The sequence below is a fragment of the Salvelinus namaycush genome, chromosome 23 (genome assembly GCF_016432855.1).
Source record: "Salvelinus namaycush isolate Seneca chromosome 23, SaNama_1.0, whole genome shotgun sequence".
Taxonomy (NCBI): Eukaryota; Metazoa; Chordata; class Actinopteri; order Salmoniformes; family Salmonidae; genus Salvelinus; species Salvelinus namaycush.
In genome coordinates, this window is record NC_052329.1 from 27,881,560 (window position 1) to 27,905,277 (window position 23,718).

A 23,718-nucleotide genomic window follows, 5' to 3' on the forward strand; every position below is an offset into this window, starting at 1 on the left:
GTTGCGCTGTAATAGTGAAGGTGTAAACTTGGCAGTAGACAATCTTAACAGTATATTTGACCTCAGCTTCCCTATCAAATCTAAAAATCTCAAATAGAAAACCGAAGAAAATTAACAACAATGACAAATGGTTTAATAAAGAATGCAAAAATCTAAGAAAAATTGAGAAACCTGTCCAACCAAAAACATAAAGACTCGGAAAACCTGAGTCTATGCCTTCACTATGGTGAATCACTAAAACAATACAGAAATACACGACGGGAAAATAAGGAACAGCACGTCAGAAATCAGCTCAATGTAATTGAAGAATCCATAGACTAACCACTTCTTGGAAAATTGGAAAACAAACAACACAAAGAATTATCTTCCCAAAGTGGAGATGTATGGGTAAACCACTTCTCCAATCTTTTAGGCTCTATAACAAAGAACAAACAGCAAAAACATATACATGATGATCAAATACAAATCTTATAATCAACTATTAAAGACTACAAGAACCCACTGGATTCTCCAATTACCTTGAATGAGCTACAGGACAAAATAAAAACCCTCCAACCCAAAAAGGCATGTGGTGTTGATGGTATCCTTAATGAAATGATCAAATATACAGACAACAAATTCCAATTGGCTATACTAAAACTCTTTAACATCATCCTTAGCTCTGGCATCTTCCCCAATATTTGGAACCAAGGACTGATCACCCCAATCCACAAAAGTGGAGACAAATTTGACCCCAATAACTACCGTGGGATATGCGTCAACAGCAACCTTGGGGAAATCCTCTACATTATCATTAACAGCAGACTCGTACATTTCCTCAGTGAATAAAAATGTACTGAGCAAATGTCAAATTGGCTTTTTACCAAATTACCGTACGACAGACCACGTATTCACCCTGCACACCCTAAATGACAAACAAACAAACCAAAACAAAGGCAAAGTCGTCTCATGCTTTGTTGATTTCAAAAAAGCCTTCGACTCAATTTGGCATGAGGGTCTGCTATACAAATTGATGGAAAGTGGTGTTGCAGCTAAGCCCCACCCTCTTCAACATATATATCAACGAATTGGCGCAGGCACTAGAAAAGTCTGCAGCACCCGGCCTCACCCTACTAGAATCTGAAGTTAAATGTCTACTGTTTGCTGATGATCTGGTGCTTCTGTCACCAACCAAGGAGGGCCTATAGCAGCACCTAGATATTATGCACAGATTCTGCCAGACCTGGGCCCTGACAGTAAATCTCAGTAAGACCAAAATAATGGTGTTACAAAAAAGGTCCAGTCGCCAGGACCACAAATACAAATTCCATCTAGACACCGTTGCCCTAGAGCACACAAAAAACTATACATACCTTGGCCTAAACATCAGCGCCACAGGTAACTTCCACAAAGCTGTGAACGATCTGAGAGACAAGGCAAGAAGGGCATTCTATGCCATCAAAAGGAACATAAAATTCAACATACCAATTAGGACCTGGCTAAAGATAATTGAATCAGTTATAGAACCCATTGCCCTTTTTGGTTGTGAGGTCTGGGGTCCGTTCATCAACCAAGAATTCACAAAATGTGACTAACACCAAATTGAGACTCTGCATGCAGAATTTTGCAAAAAGATCCTCCGTGTACAACGTAAAACACCAAATAATGCATGCAGAGCAGAATCAGGCCGATACCCGCTAATTATCAAAATCCAGAAAAGAGCCATTAAATTCTACAACCACCTAAAAGGAAGCGATTCCCAAACCTTCCATAACAAAGCAATCACCTACAGAGAGATGGACCTGGAGAAGAACCCCCTAAGCAAGCTGGTCCTGGGGCTCTGTTCACAAACACAAACACAGAGCCCCAGGACAGCAACACAACTAGACCAAACCAAATCATGAGAAAACAAAAAGATAATTACTTGACACATTGGAAAGAATAAACAAAAAAACAGACAAGCCACCAGAAAGAAAGGCCACCGTAGGCAGACCTGGCTCTCAAGAGTAGACAGTCTATGTGCACACTGCCCACAAAATGAGGTGGAAACTGAGCTGCACTTCCTAAACTCCTGCCCAATGTATGACCATATTAGAGACACAGATTTCCCTCAGATTACACAGATCTACAAAGAATTCGAAAACCAACCCAATTTTGATGAACTCCCATATATACTGGGTGAAATACTACAGTGTGCTATCACAGCAGCAAGATTTGTGACCTGTTGCCACAAGAAAAGGTCAACCAGTGAAGAATAAACACGATTGTAAATACAACCCATATTTATGCTTATTTATTTTCCCTTTTGTACTTTTAACCATTTGTACATCATTACAACACTGTATATAAACACATAATATGACATTTGTAATGTCTTTATTCTTTTGGAACTTCTGTGAGTGTAATGTTTACTGTTCATTTTTATTGTTTATTTAACTTTTGCATATCATCTACCTCACTTGCTTCAGCAATGTTAACATATGTTTCCCATGCCAATAAAGCCCCTTGAATTGAAAGAGAGAGAGAAAGTGAAAGAGAGAAAGTGTGAAAGAGAGAGAGAGGAGGGGGCAAAGAGAGAGCGAAAAAAAGAATAGTATAACTAGGGCCAGGAGTTTTTCCAGGTCACGTCAGGTGGTCAGTGATAACTCCAAGCTCCAGATCATTATGCTCTGATGGTCTACTGGTGGCTTGTCCTACGGTACCTACCCGTCTGTCTACTGGTGGCTTGTCCTACGGTACCTACCCGTCTGTCTACTGGTGGCTTGTCCTACGGTACCTACCCGTCTGTCTACTGGTGGCTTGTCCTACGGTACCTACCCGTCTGTCTACTGGTGGCTTGTCCTACGGTACCTACCCGTCTGTCTACTGGTGGCTTGTCCTACGGTACCTACCCGTCTGTCTACTGGTGGCTTGTCCTACGGTACCTACCCGTCTGTCTACTGGTGGCTTGTCCTACGGTACCTACCCGTCTGTCTACTGGTGGCTTGTCCTACGGTACCTACCCGTCTGTCTACTGGTGGCTTGTCCTACGGTACCTACCCGTCTGTCTACTGGTGGCTTGTCCTACGGTACCTACCCGTCTGTCTACTGGTGGCTTGTCCTACGGTACCTACCCGTCTGTCTACTGGTGGCTTGTCCTACGGTACCTACCCGTCTGTCTACTGGTGGCTTGTCCTACGGTACCTACCCGTCTGTCTACTGGTGGCTTGTCCTACGGTACCTACCCGTCTGTCTACTGGTGGCTTGTCCTACGGTACCTACCCGTCTGTCTACTGGTGGCTTGTCCTACGGTACCTACCCGTCTGTCTACTGGTGGCTTGTCCTACGGTACCTACCTGTGTAGAGCGGAACCCTCCTCCATACTGCCTCTGCTCAGTGAGCCAGCGGGCAATGCGCGTCGCATACAGCACGTCTTCCTCTGCCACCGTCTGGAGCAGGGCGTAGGCCGTGGTCTCCACGGAGATGGCCTCAGCCTGGGGAACCCGATTGGCCCTCTTCTCCCCACTCAGCCTTAGAGCATCACTGGCCTCCCAGTGACATGTAGCTACCTCTACAGTGGAGAGATACAATCTTAGAAAAAAAGGTGCTATCTAGAACTTTAGAACTTTATGTTATTTTTTGGTTGCAAGTAGAACCTTTTTTGTTTCCAGGTAGAACCTTTTTTGTTCCAGGTATAACCTTTTTTGTTCCTGGTAGAACACTTTTGGGTAAGGTGGCAAAAAGAACCATCATTGGGACAGTGCACAGATGATTTCTATGAGCGCTGGTGTGCCATCCTGAACAAATGCTCTATTGATTTAATGACATTAATTGTTGACCCGTTGAAAAAGTATTTTATTGAAATGGATAACACGATTGAAGAGAAATGCACAGCTCTGCAAGGAGCTGGTCCCAGAACCCGCGACTGAGTGTCTTTAATTTATCAAGCAAGATATTGAGCACTGCCCATGTCTCCTTGCGTAATAAAAGGTTATATTTTGTGCTATATTTTGATGTTAAGGTAGACACGTTTAATTTTTTATTTATTTTTTCAGAAACATCCGTTTAAGGGAATACTTTAGCTCCCCTAATCGTGATATTTCTACTGAACATGTAGGTTGCTCACCTGCACATATTCCGACTCCTTTTAGAAGTAAGAGTTATTATGTACCTCCATCCAATCACTCTATTGAGACATATTGCAAACTCGACCAGCAGTATGATCTCTATTATTGAATCTCTTGATCCTCTCCCTGATAATACTTTGTTAGTTACTTTTGATGTTGAGTCGTTATACACAAATATTCCACACGAGGGCGGTATTGAGGCTCTGGAACATTTTCTTCTGCAACGTGACCTCAATGAACTACCTTCCAGTGCATGCATTATAACATTGGCTGAAATAGTACTCACATACAACTACTTCATGTTTCTAAATTATTTATTTATTCAGACGAAGGGTACTGCTATGGGATCCCCCATGGTTCCTAACTATGCTAATTTGTATGTGGGTTACATGGAGAAACAGTCCATTTTCAATCCTCTCAAAAATGTTTTCTTGCCTAGCATTATGTGGAAACGGTATATTGATGATATTTTTGTTCAACGGAGGGGTGCTGCAAAACAGCTCCAGGCGTTCCATGCTTTTCTTAACTCCTGTTCTGAGCATCTGAGATTTACTATACAATCTGACACATTTCAAATCAAATTTCCTTGATCTTCTAATCTTGTGTGAAGATAATGTTCTATACACTGATCTTTACAGGAAACCTATTGATCGTAACAGTTTGTTGAGGGCTGATAGTTGTCACCCGCTTCCCTTGGAAAACAGTTTGCCCTACAGTCAATTCTGTCGATAAAAAAGAATTTGCAAAAAAAAAATTCAAGGAGAAGAGGTACAAAAATGGTCAGATTAATACTGCCATTGAGAAAATTCAAAACAAACCGAGACATGATCTTTTTCAAGGTCAGACTCACAAAAATAAGCATTCTTGCGTGCTAACTACCCGCTATTCAAAGTGCTCTGAACAAATTATGGGAATCGTCCACAAACATTGGCACATTCTAAGATCCGATGACAGTATCAGTAACGTTAATGTGTTTTCGGACCGTCCTTTGGTCGTATTCTCTCGGGGCAGAAATCTCAGCGATCAATTGGTAAACTGATTTACCACCGGTGCAAAAACTCGACTTACCCAGTTGCGGCCCACTTTTTGGAAGCAAACCACTTGATTTCGTCCGTAACGTTATATTGGCATCGAACATGTAACCCTCCCTAGGAGAGGGGGTGACCTCGACAATTTATTGTTAAAACGAGAGGCTGCCTGGATCTTTAATTTAAAGACCCTTGCTCCCTTCGGTCTTAACGTAGACTTTGATCTGAAGCCATTCTTGTGATTTTTCTGTTGTAAATGTTTGTAGGTTTATGTAGCCAAATTGTATCTATGATCGTATGCTCTCCATTCATGTTTTTGGTATGCTATTGTAATATATGAGAATTAACCAACGATATCAGGCCACGATAACAGACACCTGTGTGTGTCCTTTGACACTATATAAAACTAGTGACCCGCAGTGTTTGTCAATATTCCGTAATGAAGACAGCTTGTCTGTCGAACGTTGGATATGAGGTTATTGAACTATTGCATCTGAGCTCCTAGTGTGCGGCTCTCCTTTCATTTTTCAAGTGTTCTACTCGGCTAGCCAGCACCTCGCCTAAATAGGTGTGCGTTTCTTTCGCCTCTAGAACCCTTTTGGGTTCCATGTCGAACCTTTTCCAAGAGTGTACAGTAACTTTAAAGAGCGAGTAATTTCTCATTTTGAAAACGCATATGTGCCATCGATATGAGTCAGAAACATGTATTCTAGTGTCAACATTGACTACAACGTATAAATAGGATAATTTGGTCAGTGTCATTTGAAACAGTCATTTGCGAGATGATAGGGGGAAAAAATTAGGTCATGGAAAGCAGGGTACCGAAACCGTTTTCCTTGGGTTGGGTCAAACATGCCCACAGCTGGCCTAACCCAAGTAATCAATCAATTCAGAGTGCAGCTTCTCGCGACAAGATCGTAATGCCCATGGTCAATTTCGTTTGACATTCGATATCCCTATGGGGTTAGTTAGAGACCATCAGCATATTACACAATGTACATGCAACAATATCTTAAAATGTCAATGGCTCAACACAAACAAGAGACACCCACATTAAACCACCACCCCAAGACACGGCCGCTGTATTTCCTAATGACCAAGACGGAAAACGAGGCCAAATCAGGAAGTTCAGCCCCCACTTTAACAGCGGCATACTTTTGCAGAGGATTCAATCAGTAATCTGTCGCCCTCTGCTGTTTAAATATTGTCATTGTGTATATCTGCCTACTTCACTCAATATTCATACAGCCAAGGAAATAAATGTCTACGCAGAATACCCTATGCAGACTTTTTCTCCAGCCACTACCTGTAATACTTTACAGGAGCTATTTATCAAAGCAGGTTTATGTCCAAAGGAATTAATTAAAACAGTATTTATGTAAACACACTTGTGGTAGATGAATATAACCCTTCTGATATAGAGGACTACTGAAGTAATATGACGATTAGATAACCCATAGTCCCTCTTATCCAGATGACTAGTACAGTTACAAGGTACTGACCGTTGTCACAGTGTGCCAAAGCCCTGAGTTTGGTCTGAGCCGTGGAAGCAGCATCTCCACCAGGGGACGTTAGAGAGAGGGCATAGGAGGTGATGGATACAGCGAAGGGCCTCTCAAGGGAGTCCAGCTTCGACCCCAGGTAGATCTTAGCCTGCTCCATTGCATACCTCTAACACAGGGGAATGGTGGATAGATTTAGCATTATAATTAGCAATATGCATTACTTAAACATTACCACAAGAGTCAAAAATGCATGAGCTTCATTCTGGTATATTCTGTTGCAAAACCTATTTGCCCATTTAGGATAATTCCACAACTTTTAGTCAGGTTAAGTCAGTGATGTTAAGGTTAAGTCCATGACTTGAATGATGTATTACCACTTCTGAGCCTTGTCCTTCAGGGTACAGTGGCACAGCGTGGTGCATGGCTATCAGAACGAACGCTGTCAGGGACACCTCTCCCTCAAACCCTCCCACTCCACCCTGATGGGAATGGAGAGAGAGCAGACAGGTAAAGACACAGTAATCTATTGTATGTTATGGTAGTGTACCTGCATGGTCCGGTCATGGAGAACATTTGGGTCGTACATAGAGGTTAGAGGGGCGGGCTTGCTACCGGAAACTTGCCAGTTCGAATCCCTGACGGGCTGAAAAAATTGGACGAGACGACTAGAGGGTTGTTAGGTGACAAATCCTAGAAAGACGACGTCTCCAGCCACTGTGCCCTTGAGCAAGGCACTTAACCCATAAACTGCTCACCATGCGGCGCACTATGGCTGCCCACTGCTCCAGCTCCTCCAACCTAATGTGTTTTTGTGTATGTGTGTCTATATTGGAGTGGTTGGGTACAGCAAAAAAACACATTTTCACACGGATGAATAAAGTATTCTTACCTGCATGGTGCGGTCATAGAGTGGGTTAGGGTCAGTGAAGGCTCCACTGGCCAGCTGTTTAGACACCAGGTAGGAGATTGACTGTTGGATGTAGGAGTCCTCCACTGAAATCACGTCCCTGCATTGGGACAACTCCTTGGCTATAAAGGCTGTCAACCAAACACTGCTTGGTGTTGACAGGAAAGCTCCATAGGATCCGTCTGTCTTCTTGAAGGTCAGGATTCTTCCGTATCCTTGGAAAGAGAAATAATCAATTCATTTCAACTGTTTGATTCCCACAAGGGTAGGTGTCTCAAAGCGATTAACTTAAGATGTCCCGGTGTCCCCTCACCAGTCTGTATCATGGCCTGAGCTTCGTCTCTGCGTTCAGCCTTCAGGTCGATCCACTGTCCCGTGGTGTCCAGGTATCTCATGGCGTGGATGGCTGGAGACATGGTGACCATTGTCTGCTCCGCACACCCCATGGGCAGGGAGATGAGCCGGTCCACTCCATCCAGGTTCAGACAGTTCTCCACAGACTCTCCCATCACACCACCTACATGGGGGGTACATGGGCACAGAGCTTATACATGGGACCAGGAGGTTTCCCCCTTATAGTAACTAGGCCTGGAGATTGGTCAGGGCAAACTGGTCAGGGAAGACTCCTAGTCTGAAATAATATCTCCTGGAACAATATATATATTTTTAAATGTAAACATTCAGTACTACAGACCCCGCATGAACAGAAAGTCAAATCAAAATCAAATCAAGTTTATTTTATATAGCCCTTCGTACATCAGCTAATATCTCGAAGTGCTGTACAGAAACCCAGCCTAAAACCCCAAACAGCAAGCAATGCAGGTGTAGAAGCACGGTCTGTCTAAAGGTGTGGGTAGAGCGAGTCTGTGGACCCTACTTACCTTTGACACTGATGTAGGCGTCAGATTCCAGTCCAGGTACAGCACTAGGAGGAGGTGGGATTTTAAGTTCGATTGACTTGGCAGCTGTGCAACATAGAAAGGAAGTCGAGAACCTGTTTTAACTCAATGTCTGATTTGGCTTGTTTGCATAAATGTCCCTTTTACTACCAATGTCAGATGTTCTGATAAACAACATTACCATTCCCATCAATGTTGTATTCATGTTGTATTGAGACCAGTTCCCCTTCCCCCTGTATAACAGAACAAAAGGTGAGCGTCTCATTCAGAATGGTTATACAGACATATACAGATGTAGGATCTGAATTTGATGCAGTTTGCTACAGCAGGAAAATAATCCTGCAATAGCAGGAAATTAGAATTAGTACATTTTTGTAGGGGTTGCTAAAAAAAATTCATAAGGGAAAATCAAGTCTGAAATGTTAAAGTGGAAATTACAAACTCCAGAGCCTTTTTAAACCTCAAATACACTACAAGTTTTAAATGTCATGCATTGCAGGAAAATTTTCCTGCAACAGGCTGATCAAATTAAGATCCTGCACCTGTACTGTAACTTTTGAAAAATGGTAAAAAGAGATTCAAATCCACATGTTGCCAGTTGTGTTCAGCACAATAAAGAAGTGAGAGCCACATGTAGCCTAATGTACATATGTATTATAGAGACACACAGTAGAATGACTGTGCATTAGTGGGAGAAAAGTGATACAAGTTGAAACATTTGCCAGTGTTGTGTTCATACCGTGACTTTGAGGTCCTTCTTGATCTGGTCGCGAGCGGTCCTAGTGTAGGCCTCTACCTGGATAGGGATGTTTCCTATGACCAGAGGAACCACGGTGAAGTAGACAGGGACAGCAGACTTACCAGGTACTGTGACCACCTCCTTGTACCCTCTGTCTCCCCCTGCACTGCACAGACCCTCCACCCACGCCAGCTCTACTGTCACCTTCACAGAGAGAAACACATACAGTAGACATGGCAGTAGATGTAAGTATAGTAAAAATGTCTATCAAAGGAATCTACAGATGATAATGTCTGCAACTGCTGTTTATTTGAATAAATGGCTGTTGGGGGCATTTTGGATCTGAATATATTGTTTTGACATATATTGTTTTAAGAAAACAAGTTACCTCCATACTGTCGGTTCTGTAGTTGTACACCACAGCTTTCACCTGCAGCTGTTCGTTTCTCTTCACAGAATAGGGCAGTCTGAGAGAGACAAAGAAGTCCTGGAACACCACCAGAGGCTTGGGCTCAGCTATACAAAACCCTGAAGGGAAAACCATCACTAACATTAACCACTTGATGACTGTCCTCTGAAAGTCTAATGGCGTAATGATAACCTGAGCACCAGTCTCTTTGTGCTATCATGACAACTTCTTGTCACTCGTTGTCATGGTTGGCTTGACAATGAATGTCAAACTGAGTTGGCAAGAGCACAACCAGATTTGGGACCAGGATAGTGTAATGGTCTTAGGTTAAGGAAGAGGTGACCTGCCTTTTGTTTTAGAGATCCCCACTGCTTGAACCTCCCAGGTAGTGATGGAGTCAGGGACAGCAATACTGTGTCTGAAAATAATAACGTACAACATGATTTAACTACTAGTTACACTACAGTATATTGGCTTCCAGGTTTGACCCAGTCTGTTCAAATGGTCAGGGAAAACTCTGGGCCCCAGTCATGACAGTCCTGGCTTGTTTCCCAAATGGCACCTTATTCCCTAGTCTACCAGTCAAAAGTACTGCACTATATAGGGAATAGAGTGTCGTTTGGGACGTAGTCCTGAAGTCCATGATGTTGCAGATTACCAGGTTACCTTACGAGACCAGAGGGCCCCACATCAACGATGTCCCACATCCAGGTCTGAGGAAAGTAAGAGCGCAGGTGGACAGACACCTCATCTATGGCCTCCTCCTCATCCATATCTCCATCCGCTAGACAGGAGGACAGGGAAGAGGACAGGGAGATATGCATATATTCAGAAAACATTCAAAAATGTTCAGCTTAATCAATGGAAAATATGTGCATATACTGTAGTACAACTAGTCTGCAAAAATACAAAAGTATTGATTTATCTATTTATCTATCTATTACTGAATGCACCACAATAATCTGTAGATTGTAAGATTCTTCTTAGATGTCATTGTCCAACTACTAATGTAAAAATGTAATAAGATAGTGTACTTCTAGCCAGGCTATATGTCTTCCTGGTCTTCTTAATGTTGTTCCTCAACGTGGTGGCATCTCTGCAGCACTTGAGGAAGGCAGTGCGACAGGAAGGAGACTTGTGGGTGGTTTTAGCATGACGACTCTCACAGGACAGACCCAGGCTGTTAAACCTGGCCCCATCCTGACAACACCTCTTCTCCATATTATCCGGGTACCTGTTGACTGCAGACAAGAACTCTGTGTCTAACTAATACATTATATAAATGTAATTTGCTAAGGAATGATTTTGCTGAAACATATCTGAACATTTGTCATGAAAGGATTATTGAAACGTATCCTTTGGAGTGCTGTCCATCTTATGTAACTAATAATAGTTGATACTCTTAAGATATTTTATCAAGGTTTAAGATAAATGATTAAATAATTCTACACAGAAACTTAACCATTAGGATTAGAGGTTATGTAGCATGTACATGGGAAGAGAGGAATGTATGTGTGTGCCTAAAGGAAACTAAGTGGATCATTAACCTATGTTTGAACCGACCAAGCTATAACTCTGTGGAGATAAGAGAAGACAGCGAGAGCACCTCCAGGTTTTCCTTATCTGGGGGGGGGGGGCTGGAACTGTCAGCTAAGTGGTAATAAACTGTGGTGAGACTCCAGGGGATAATCCAAATAAAGTGTTTATGTGCGTTAGTGTGTTGGAATGGACTTTGGAATCAGCTTTGTCCTTGTCGGAGAAGAGAAGGGACATTTAGAAAGCTATGACGCTGTGTATGATATATAAACTAACGTACATGGTTTTTTGAGTAGAGATCTCTCGAGAATAAACGCTATTGGTTAATTTGGAGACTGGTCTTTCGTCTATTTTATGCAAATAAGAAACTTACAAATTCTTAGAAACTGACAGAGTGTTTGCTTTGTTATAATTTAATTGGTTAACGAACATATAGGAATCTAATTCCTATAACATACTCTCACCATAAGAGTAAAACTAGCATGCTCAGAGGATGGAGGGAGAATAGAAGTCCCACCAATCCGGGAACATTCCCAGAACATTAGCTACGATTCCCATTAAGTTCTAGATAGGGTTTTATCTAACATTAGGATATAAAAATACATAAAGTTAAATATCCTTGGAATGTTGTCCTAACGTTCACTAAAATGTTTTACATGGTATCCAAGACTATGACTGCTGATCTAGGATCACTTTTGCTTGAGGACCTCTAAGAAAAGGCTAAATGTATATTGGGTGAACATCAATGGAATATTATGTTAAACCTAAAACAAATGTGCTATGAACATCATAAAAACTGACCTATTTGGAAATTGTGGAACATTGTGCAACATTGTGGGAATGTTCTGTGCAACCTTTGTGAATATCATAAGAATAGTCTTGCAACATCCCAGACAACATCCCAGACTTAATTCATATGTTCTGTCAACATTCTTACAACATTAAGGGAATGTCCTGTGCAACCCAAGTTAGACATTGTATGAATACCATCATAACTGAGCATATCTCTTCTAATGTACCCACCAGGTTCGCACAAATGTTCTGGGAACCTTTGAAGAACTCAGAAAGGCTGTTCTGTCAACATTCTTGCAACATCAAAACAATGTTTTGTGCACCCTGATACAAACATCTGAATGTCAGCACAACTGCACAGTTGCCATATCCCCACAATGTTCCCACAACTTAATGAAACATTCTGGGAACCTTTAAAGAACATATGAAATGTGTTATAGGAATGATCTTGTATCATCAGGCAAATGTTTTATACAAACGTTCTATAATCATCAGCACGACTGGACAGTTTTGTGTTATGAGAACATTTGCTGCGACCTAAAGAAAGTTCTGGGAACTTTCACAGAACCAATTTTGGTTTGCTGAGGTTACTGCTACACCTACTGATATCAGAGAAAGCCTGTCGGTGGTTCAAGGCTCTCTTCTGTCTTCTTATGTTGTTACAGGAGTAATCTGATCAGAGGACGAAAGAAAAATCATTTTACAATATTGTGTGGAATAAATTCCATCAACAACAGCAGCAGTGATGTGCTTTAACCAACCAGGATCCATACATGTACTATTCATTCAACATTATAATGAGTTAAATGTCTAAATGTAAATCGTACCCTTTCTCACGTGATCCTCTGTATCCACCCAGTTGGTTATAAAGGCGAGCCCAGCGTCCTGTAACACAGACTGGTCGTTTCTGCCTCCTCCACTAGAACACGCCAGGTCATATGAATTCATGTAGGCAAACATCTAAAGAAGAAGAAGAAGACAATTCATTTATTGGTCAATTTACTACATGAACAACAGATATTTGTCTTTTGCATATCCCATTCTCCCTGGTAGACAAACACATACTGTCCTGTACATACAGTAGATACATATAACAGTACATACTGTCCTGTACATACAGTAGATACATATAACAGTACATACTGTCCTGTACATACAGTAGATACATATAACAGTACATACTGTCCTGTACATACAGTAGATACATGTAACAGTACATACTGTCTTGTACATACAGAAGATACATGTAACAGTACATACTGTCCTGTACATACAGTAGATACATGTAACAGTACATACTGTCCTGTACATACAGTAGATACATATAACAGTACATACTGTCCTGTACATACAGTAGATACATATAACAGTACATACTGTCCTGTACATACAGTAGATACATATAACAGTACATACTGTCCTGTACATACAGTAGATACATATAACAGTACATACTGTCCTGTACATACAGTAGATACATGTAACAGTACATACTGTCCTGTACATACAGTAGATACATGTAACAGTACATACTGTCCTGTACATACAGTAGATACATGTAACAGTACATACTGTCCTGTACATACAGTAGATACATATAACAGTACATACTGTCCTGTACATACAGTAGATACATGTAACAGTACATACTGTCCTGTACATACAGTAGATACATATAACAGTACATACTGTCCTGTACATACAGTAGATACATGTAACAGTACATACTGTCCTGTACATACAGTAGATACATATAACAGTACATACTGTCCTGTACATACAGTAGATACATATAACAGTACATACTGTCCTGTACATACAGTAGATACATGTAACAGTACATACTGTCCTGTACATACAGTAGATACATGTAACAGTACATACTGTCCTGTACATACAGTAGATACATATAACAGTACATACTGTCCTGTACATACAGTAGATACATGTAACAGTACATACTGTCCTGTACATACAGTAGATACATATAAACACAGTACATACTGTCCTGTACATACAGTAGATACATGTAACAGTACATACTGTCCTGTACATACAGTAGATACATATAACAGTACATACTGTCCTGTACATACAGTAGATACATATAACAGTACATACTGTCCTGTACATACAGTAGATACATATAACAGTACATACTGTCCTGTACATACAGAAGATACATATAAACACAGTACATACTGTCCTGTACATACAGAATATACATATAACAGTACATACTGTCCTGTACATACAGTAGATACATATAACAGTACATACTGTCCTGTACATACAGTAGATACATATAACAGTACATACTGTCCTGTACATACAGTAGATACATATAACAGTACATACTGTCCTGTACATACAGTAGATACATATAAACACAGTACATACTGTCCTGTACATACAGTAGATACATATAAACACAGTACATACTGTCCTGTACATACAGTAGATACATATAACAGTACATACTGTCCTGTACATACAGTAGATACATGTAACAGTACATACTGTCCTGTACATACAGTAGATACATGTAACAGTACATACTGTCCTGTACATACAGTAGATACATATAACAGTACATACTGTCCTGTACATACAGAAGATACATATAAACACAGTACATACACGTGGAGATACATTCTCAGGTATACTGTATTTTCACAGATAAACCTGCCCTCTGTGATACATTACATTAGCTCAGCGTTTTCCAACTCGATCCTGAGGACACCAAGGGGTGCACATTTTGGTTTTTTCTTAGGACTACACAGCTGATTCAAATGATCAACTCATCATCAAGCTTTGGTTATTTGAATCAGCTGCGTTGTGCTGGGGCAAAAAACAGAAGGTACACCCCTTTGGGCCTCCAGGACTTAGCTTAGGAAATGCTCTATTAACTGATACCAGGTCATAGCCTTGTGAAGCTGTCAACATACACCTGAGACTGGGCCAAAATCCAGACTAATAATGTTACTTTATTAGTTCATCTTTATTTAACCAGGAAGTCACATTGAGATTGAAATATCACCAGCAGGCACACATACTGTATGTAGCTATTCATTCAACCTGGTAAGTGTGTGACAGACAGAGGTTCTGTACCTTCTGAGGAGTGAGTTTGTTGTTCTTGTTGAGGATGTAAACAGCTGTATCTACAGCAGCCAGAGCTACCTTGTCTCCCTGGTCTGTACGGACCACCACATTCACCAAGTCAGCTGGTTTATGCTCTTTAAATGGAAGGATCTCGATCTGAAAACACAGCAACAAAGACATTGTCACAATCTGCCTCCATGCAGAACTAGATCACTTTGATTGATCTTTATTAGTCAAGTTAAAATCATAAAATGTGCCTTCTTGATGCACAGCACTGACAACAGGATAAAACCATAACTGGCTAAGTGTAGTAAGAGTAGAAGTAGAGAAACAAGCGGTAACTACAGAACCTGTCCTTTGCAGATATCTTTGACATCAGCCCATACAGAGTCAGCCACTATGGTAGTCTTCTCTAGTGCCTGTGTGAAGTAGTAGGCCACCAGTCTGAAGGAGGGGACCAGGTCAAGACTGTAGGGCAGACTGAAGGTGGTCAGCTCAGTCCTCTGGACCCTGTTCATCTGGACCACTCTGCCCTTACTCAGGACCTGACAGAATGGAAACAGAGGAGATAACACATCATTACTCTTCACTACCAGATATTGAAATGGTTCATTTCTCAACCCCCAACGTGTTTATATTCATGTTGGTTACAGCTATGACAAACCCAGTCTACTGTAGTGTCTGGAAACTTGAAGCTATGCACAGATAAAGTATGTTGCAGAAGTGGTAAATGGTCTCCATCCATTATTAGAATGGACTGATACTCCAGTATGTTACCATATAGTAGATGTAGGCTGGTCGTGGGGTGCCTGGTGGAGTGATGTCTCTGAGAGTGACTGTCATGGTTGCTCCAGGCTCCAGGGTGACATGTTCTATCTCTACACTCAGGTAGCTGTTCCCCTCAGACTTGGCTGCTGACACTGTCATTTTGGCATCACTCATTACTACCTCTTTATCCTCTCCCTCAGCAAACATCTGGAGAGACAAGAACAGACAGTGCAAAGTTACAGTACGTCAATATTACCTCACATGGAAATTAGAGCCACATAGAACACTTGACAAAACTACATGGGAAATACAGTGTTGATTGAAAGTTCTCTGTGTCTGTCCTGTACCTTGATGTCCATAGACGTGGCCAGTTTGGGCACTTGGAAGGTGAGAACAGCCTCACCCTTAGAGTTACCGGATACCTCCATCTTAGACTCCTGTGTGCCTCCTACAGAGGTCACTGAAACTGAAGCCCTCATACGGAGGTCAGGGGCTGGGGATCCATCTGGGTGGGTGGTGGTGGCCTGAGAATGAAACATGCAGCATATACCCAGTTGACTATGTCTATAGATACAGTCATATTCTAAATGGTAAGGCCAATACAATTGATAACACTGATAACTATTTTACGGTACGTCTCATTTGGAAAAGGGATTTGTTCATCTCAATATGATGTCCTGAATAAATATAATTATATTTTACTCTGTGGTGTTAACGTTTGTCTTAGAGTGCAGAAATGACCACACAGTACCAGGATAGAGAACTTTCCTCCAGGTGTGAAGTATTCCTTAGTCTTAGACATGTCAATGATGTATGGAGACGTCACTATCTTTACTGAAGTGCTCTCAGCTTCTTCTAGATCTCCGCCTGAGAGAGCGAGAGACAAAGACAGACAGAGTGACAGTTACTGTCATACAGCACAAACAGTTACTGTATATCCAAGAGAAAATACCTGAATCCACTGGTATGGGCATATTTTATCTAACTGTATGAAGGACTTACTTGCTGTTTCTAAAACTGTAACAGCTATGTACAGATTGTATCCCTCCATGTGTTGGATGCTTTGCTTTTCTGCTTTCCCACGTAGGTCTTCGGTTGGCAGGGTAATGCTGGCGACACCGTCTTGAATCTACAATACACCAGAAAAAAGTTCACAAATGGCTCATCAGAAAAATAAAAGTAAATGGATCTGACCTGGATACAAAACAATAACTCTACAATCAGAAAATGTGACTTTCATTTTTTTTTTAAATTATGTAATGCTTTAAGATGATAAAGTGAACTCACAGAAGTCTTGTTTTCTAGGCCAGGTAGATGTATTCTCTTGCCTTCTCTGTCTATTAGTCCAAATCTAACATAAGCTATGCCATTGACACCTTTGCCATAGGTGTACCTGCAATCAACACATTTACTTGACATGCTATGAACAATTCACAAAACAGTCCATAAATACAATCTGCTTCAACAATCTCACCTTACAGAGACGCTGAATTGAAAGGATTCTTCTGTCACTAAATAATATGGCTTCAAAGCTGCTATCTTCACCTCAAAAGTAGGAAGAACTGAAAGAAATAGAGGTGAGCTTCACTTTGTTGTTGTTGTTGGGCGGTATCATAGAGTCAGGCAACCTATTTTTGATACTCACCATATTCCCTGACCTCAAACTCCACTGAAGAGTTGGACATGGGATGGTTGATAAAAGCGGCAACAATCTTCCAATGGCCAGCCCTGAAACATGTTGACAGAGTAGTGGTCAGTGCTACTCATGTCCTGTCTTCCATAGATTTTATGTCAACATACTACTTACGTCTCAACATCAGGGATCATTATGTTCCTCTGAAGGAGTTTACTGGAGTGTAGAGCCTGGTTGTACACCAGCAGGCCTTTGGAGTTCTGCAGAGAGACAGTGAACGCTATTTAGAGAACAGAGATTTAATATAATGCAATAATACAACTTTAACATACAGATAGATGTCTTGCAAACGTACAAATATCTTGACATTGATGCTTTCTTCGACAGGCAGCAGATAGTTGTCTAACGTGAAGACCCTGAAATTGACTAGAAAAGGACAAATTGGGATTATAACTAAAATCATATATAATAGTCAACCTTTTTTATTTTAGACTTTACCATTCTCTCCTGGATTGTAGATTGGTTTGTCTGTCTGGATGAAGACATAACCCTTTTTTGTTGACAAAAGGATTGTTTTTTTTTTTGAAAGGAAATCCTTGCTTTCTGCGGCCAGTTGGATATATGGCACAATTGTCTTTGTTTTTACTATGTTTTTGATTGCCTCTTCGTACAGGCTAGGAACGACCTATAAAACATGAGAATAGAGAAAGTAAAATGCACAGTCCAGTAGTTTCACAGGGTATGAAAGGGGATTAGCCTTCTGCATACTTACGCTCATTTTCACCACCTCCAAATAGCCATTGGCTTCATTGAGAGTTACATGCTTTTTTCCAGACAGAACTTTATTGTTGTCAGTTTGGTACAGAAAGTATAGTGTAATCTGTGTAGGCTTGATAGCTCCCTGGAGCTGTACTGTCACTGTCTCCTCTACTCCCAGGTGGACGATGTTGGGAGCAGTGATGAGACATCTGAAAACACACACGAACACAAACAAACACACACACGAACACAAACAAACACACACGAACACAAACAAACACACACACGAACACAAACAAACAAACACACACACGAACACAAACAAACACGTGCAGGTATAAGCAGGGGGGAGGATAATCCTCCTCACTGAATTTCATAAAAATAAAAATTGTGAAACATTTAAAAAATGATCCTTTTTATATAAAACTATACTAAATATATTCACGTCAACAAATAATTGTTTAAAATACACTGTTTGCAATGAAGGTCAGCAGTAGCCTCAACAGCACTCTGTAGGGTAGCACCATGATGTAGCCAGAGGACAGCTAGCCAGAGGTGGAAAAAGTACCCAATTGTCATACTTGAGTAAAAGTATAGATACCTTAATAGAAAGTTACTCAGGTGAAAGTCACCCAGCAAAAAACTACTGAGTAAAAGTCTAAAAGTATTTGGTTTTAAATATAGTTAAGTATCAAAAGTAAAAGTATAAATCAATTCAAATTCCTTATATTAAGCAAAGCATACGGCACCATTTTCTTGTTTTGAAAATGTACGGATAGTCGGGCACACTCCAACACTCAGAAATAATTGACAAATTATGCATTTGTCTTTAGTGAGTCCGCCAGGTAAGAGGCAGTAGGGATGACCACGTGTTCTCTTGATAAGTGTCACGTTCCTGACCTGTTTTCTCTTGTTTTTGTATGTGTTTAGTTGGTCAGGGCGTGAGTTGGGGTGGACATTCTATGTTATGTGTTTCTATGTTTAGGTTCATTGTCATTTAGCCTGATATGGTTCTCAATCAGGGACAGGTGTTTTACGTTTCCTCTGATTGAGAACCATATTTAGGTAGGTTGTTCACACTGTTTGTTTGTGGGTGGTTGTCTTCCGTGTCTGTGTCTGTGCACCACACGGGACTGTTTCGTTTGTTCGTTCGTTTGTGTAGTCTGTACCTGTTAATGAGTTCTTCGTGTATATGTAAGTTCTATAGTTCAGGTCTGTCTACATCGTTTATTTGTTTTGTAGTTTGTTGAAGTATTTTCGTGTTTCGTCTTTACTTTAATAAATATCATCATGTCGTATAACAACGCTGCGCTTTGGTCCAATCCCTACTCCTCCTCTTCGGCCGAAGAGGAGGAGGACAACCGTTACAATAAGTGCTTGAATTTGACAATTTTCCTGTCCTGCTAAGCCTTCAAAATGTAAGAAGTACTTTTGGGTGTCAAGGAAAATGTATGGAGTAAAAAGTACACTATTTTCTTTAGGAATGTAGTGAAGTAAAAGTTGTCAAAAATGTAAATAGTAAAGTACAGATACCCCAAAAAAACGACTTAAGTAGTACTTAAAGTATTTTTACTTTAGTACTTTACACCACTGCAGCTAGCTTCTGTCCTCCTCTGGATACACTGTATCACATTTAGGTAAGACCCTGATGCGGACAGTGTAGAAATAACAAGAGTTTATTACAACCACGAGGGCAGGCAAATGACAGGTCAAGGCTGGCAGGGGTCAGTAATCCAGGAAGAGTGTACATGGTCCAGAATTGCAGGCAGTCTCAGGGTCAGGGCAGGAAGGGGTCAATAATCCAGAACGGTTGGGTAAAGTACAAAACGGAAGGCAGTCTCAGGGTCAGGGCAGGTAGGGGTCAATAATCCAGAACGTGGGGTAAGCTACAAAACGGCAGGCTGTCTCAGGGTCAGGGCAGACAGAACGGTCAAAACCGGGAAGGACTAGAAAACAGGAGCAGGGAAACAGGCAGGAGCAGGGAAACAGGCAGGAGCAGGGAAACAGGCAGGAGCAGGGAAACAGGCAGGAGCAGGGAAACAGGCAGGAGCAGGGAAACAGGCAGGAGCAGGGAAACAGGCAGGAGCAGGGAAACAAACGCTGGCAGGTTTTACGAACAAAACGAACTGGCAACAGACAAACCGAGAACACAGGTATAAATACACAGGGGATAATGAGGAAGATGGGCGACACCTGGAGGCGGGTGGAGACAATCACAAAGACAGGTGAAACAGATCAGGGTGTGACACACTGACTTCAATACAAAACCTAGGAGGCTCTTGGTTCTCACCCCTTTCCATATACTTACACAGTAATTATGAATACTTCCAGAGGACGTCCTCCAACCTATCTGAGCTCTTGCAGCATGAACTGATATGTTGTCCACCCAGTCAAAGGATCAGAGAATTAATCTAGTAGTGAAAACATAAGCTACAGCTAGCTAGCACTGCAGAGAAAACAATATGGTGACTAGTTGACTTAAAACTTCTACTTGCACACAATCCCGGATCCGGGAGCACCCCCATCAGTAAAAAAGCTGACTAGCATAGCCTAGCATAGCGTCACAAGTAAATACTAGCATCTAAATATCATTAAATCACAAGTCCAAGACACCAGATGAAAGATACACATCTTGTGAATCCAGCCATCATTTCTGATTTTTAAAATGTTTTACAGGGAAGACACAATATGTATTTCTATTAGCTAACCACGATAGCAAAAGACACAACTTTTTTTCCCCACCATTTTTTTCCTGCATAGGTAGCTATCACAATTTCGACCAAATAAAGATATAAATAGTCACTAACCAAGAAACAACTTCATCAGATGACAGTCTGATAACATATTTATTGTATAGCATATGTTTTGTTAGAAAAATGTGCATATTTCAGGTATAAATCATAGTTTTACATTGCAGCCACCATCACAACTCTCACCAAAGCAACTAGAATAACTACAGAGACCAACGTGAATTACCTAAATACTCATCATAAAACATTTATGAAAAATACACAGCGTACAGCAAATGAAAGACAAAGATCTTGTGAATCCAGCCAATATTTCAGATTTTTTAAGTGTTTTACAGCGAAAACACAATATAGCATTATATTAGCTTACTACAATAGCCAACCACACAACAGCATTGATTCAAGCCAACAATAGCGATAACGAATAAACCAGCAAAAGATATAAATTTTTTCACTAACCTTCTCAAACTTCTTCAGATGACAGTCCTATAACATCATATTACACAATACATATAGAGTTTGTTCGAAAATGTGCATATTTAGCGGCACAAATCGTGGTTATACAATGAGAATAGTAGCCAAGCTGCCAACAAAATGTCGGGAGAAATCTTGGGAGAGGCACCTAATCTAATCATTAACTAATCATAAACTTGACAAAAAAATACAGGTTGGACAGCAAATGAAAGATACATTAGTTCTTAATGCAACCGCTGTGTTAGATTTTTAAAATTAACGTTACTACGACATACAGCGTGCGTTAAAGTGAGACCGCACCGAAATTAATGGCGGAATAGGAGTTTTACATTTTTCAACAGAACAACGAATTAACATCATAAATAGTTCTTACTTTTTGATGAGCTTTCATCAGAATCTTGGGCAAGTTGTCCTTTGTCCAGAAGAATCGTTGCTCGGTTGTAGATTGTCGCCTTCAACTTTGGAATTAGCAGTAAACATTAGCCATGTGGCGAAGACGTGCCCAACTCACTATAACGCAGCACAAAGAAAATTCCGAAAATCGCAATATACTGATATAAAATGATATAACTCGGTTTAAAATAACTACATTATGACGTTCTTAACACCTATATCGAATAAAATCAGAGCCGGATATATCTAAGGCCTATAACGGGAGCTTTCCAGAACGCCATCCTGAGATCTGTCTTGCGTCATGGCGAATGTTGAAAAGAGTGCACCCCCGGTTCCAAGAGCCCTTATATGGCCTCAGATCTGCCTAGCAACTCCATTCCAATTCTCACTATTTGCTGACATCTAGGGGAAGGCGTATGCAGTGCATGTCGACCAATAGAAGACATGCAAATTAATAAACTGACCCTAGAACAGCCTGCCTGATTTCAGATTTCTCACTTCCTCACAGGAAGTTTGCTCCAACTTGAGTTCTGTTTTACTCACAGATATAATTCAAACGGTTTTAGAAACTAGAGAGTGTTTTCTATCCAATAGTAATAATAATATGCATATTGTACGAGCAATAATTGAGTACGAGGCAGTTTAATTTGGGAACGAAATTTTTACAAAGTGAAAACAGCACCCCCTATTGAGAAAAGGATTTATTAAAGAGAGAGAAAGAAAATAGTTGAACAGTTTTGTTAAGTCAAGTTAATTTTGGTTTACACTGTACGTTGTACTGCATGATTGTAGCGGGTTTACTAATGCACTAGTTCTAGTAGCTATGTTGACTTGACGTTAGCTAAAATGGTGACAACGATGTAGGCTGTGCATAGCGGTTAGCGGCTATGATATGAAGGTTTGGCTTGGAAAGGTTTTATCGCCTGGTCACAGACAGCTGACGTGTTGTGTTGTCCACAAGCGAATGAAAATGGTGAGAGGAGAGCGTGTAGATGCGAGAAGGAATTATCCAACGATCAAAGGGATCATGCGGATTTATGTGGCTGCTATGAAAGTGAACTGTGTTTGTGTGTGATCAGGGGTGTATTCACTCTGCCGATTTTGTTGAAAAACGTTTCTTAAACGGAAGCAAATAGAACGAAACAGGGATAAACATACCTGTATTTGTCAAATAGAAACTGTTGTTTGCAACTCTTGGACTAATGATTACACCCTAGATCAGCTAGATGCAGGCAAGATTGTGCAAGGCAGTATTGAATGTATCCGTGTCTGTCACCTTGATTGCTCAAATTTCTCTCAACCTGTGTGCACCTACGTTGTAAAATTTCATTCATAGACTCGGTTGTAGCAACCTCATGATGGGTATAGGGAAAATTTGAGTATCATGCAGTTGCCTAAATCTATCGATATGACATTGAACTGGGTGAATGGAATATGAATGACAGTCATCCAATATGATGTAATAGAAATAAGGCCATGCTCATTAAAAAAATATTGTCCTCCCTCATCTTAAAAGTCCCCAACCGCCACTGACACACACACACACACACACACACACAAACACACACACACACACACACACACTGTAGTAATATTTGAGAACGCAACATGACAGAAAATTACCAATGATGCAAGTAAAATATATCTACAAAGAATTAGCATGGGTAGAACATAACTCACATTGGGTTCTGCTCACTAACTGCAGTCAGTGCAGCCATGATCAGAAGCAGTGTATTCCTCATCTTTCTGCTTTATCGTCTGATCTGTATCATGCCACTGGAACAAAAGTCTTCTTTTCTTGTCTCAACCCCAAAATATAAAAAAAAATACTGTCGAAGTTATCTGTAAAGCAGCTATGTCTGTGATGTTCCAGTTTGTGAGTGCAGCTGCAGCTCACAGAGAACAGGGTGCAGGATCTCAAATTGCACCCTATTCCTTACAT

General features: G+C 40.8%; 1 protein-coding gene across 1 annotated transcript in view; it reads right to left on the reverse strand.

The window, feature by feature from the left end:
• The window catches only part of LOC120018256 (complement C4-like), a 32,264-nt gene extending 8,546 nt beyond the window's left edge, over window positions 1-23,718 (reverse strand). The window contains exons 1-28 of the mRNA XM_038961356.1: window positions 23,457-23,718; window positions 18,176-18,371; window positions 17,902-18,088; window positions 17,759-17,829; window positions 17,578-17,663; window positions 17,416-17,498; window positions 17,245-17,332; window positions 17,058-17,163; window positions 16,773-16,899; window positions 16,522-16,637; window positions 16,118-16,294; window positions 15,780-15,977; window positions 15,353-15,547; window positions 15,012-15,158; window positions 12,728-12,860; window positions 12,504-12,572; window positions 10,607-10,813; window positions 10,239-10,356; window positions 9,920-9,990; window positions 9,552-9,691; window positions 9,164-9,367; window positions 8,606-8,657; window positions 8,407-8,490; window positions 7,839-8,042; window positions 7,508-7,740; window positions 6,993-7,097; window positions 6,616-6,784; window positions 3,315-3,529 (exon numbers count right to left, since the gene is read on the reverse strand). Of these exons, the coding sequence (XP_038817284.1) occupies window positions 3,315-3,529; window positions 6,616-6,784; window positions 6,993-7,097; window positions 7,508-7,740; window positions 7,839-8,042; window positions 8,407-8,490; window positions 8,606-8,657; window positions 9,164-9,367; window positions 9,552-9,691; window positions 9,920-9,990; window positions 10,239-10,356; window positions 10,607-10,813; window positions 12,504-12,572; window positions 12,728-12,860; window positions 15,012-15,158; window positions 15,353-15,547; window positions 15,780-15,977; window positions 16,118-16,294; window positions 16,522-16,637; window positions 16,773-16,899; window positions 17,058-17,163; window positions 17,245-17,332; window positions 17,416-17,498; window positions 17,578-17,663; window positions 17,759-17,829; window positions 17,902-18,088; window positions 18,176-18,371; window positions 23,457-23,518 (3,843 nt within the window). The 5' untranslated portion in view covers window positions 23,519-23,718. The remainder of the gene's footprint in view (window positions 1-3,314; window positions 3,530-6,615; window positions 6,785-6,992; window positions 7,098-7,507; window positions 7,741-7,838; window positions 8,043-8,406; window positions 8,491-8,605; window positions 8,658-9,163; window positions 9,368-9,551; window positions 9,692-9,919; window positions 9,991-10,238; window positions 10,357-10,606; window positions 10,814-12,503; window positions 12,573-12,727; window positions 12,861-15,011; window positions 15,159-15,352; window positions 15,548-15,779; window positions 15,978-16,117; window positions 16,295-16,521; window positions 16,638-16,772; window positions 16,900-17,057; window positions 17,164-17,244; window positions 17,333-17,415; window positions 17,499-17,577; window positions 17,664-17,758; window positions 17,830-17,901; window positions 18,089-18,175; window positions 18,372-23,456) is intronic.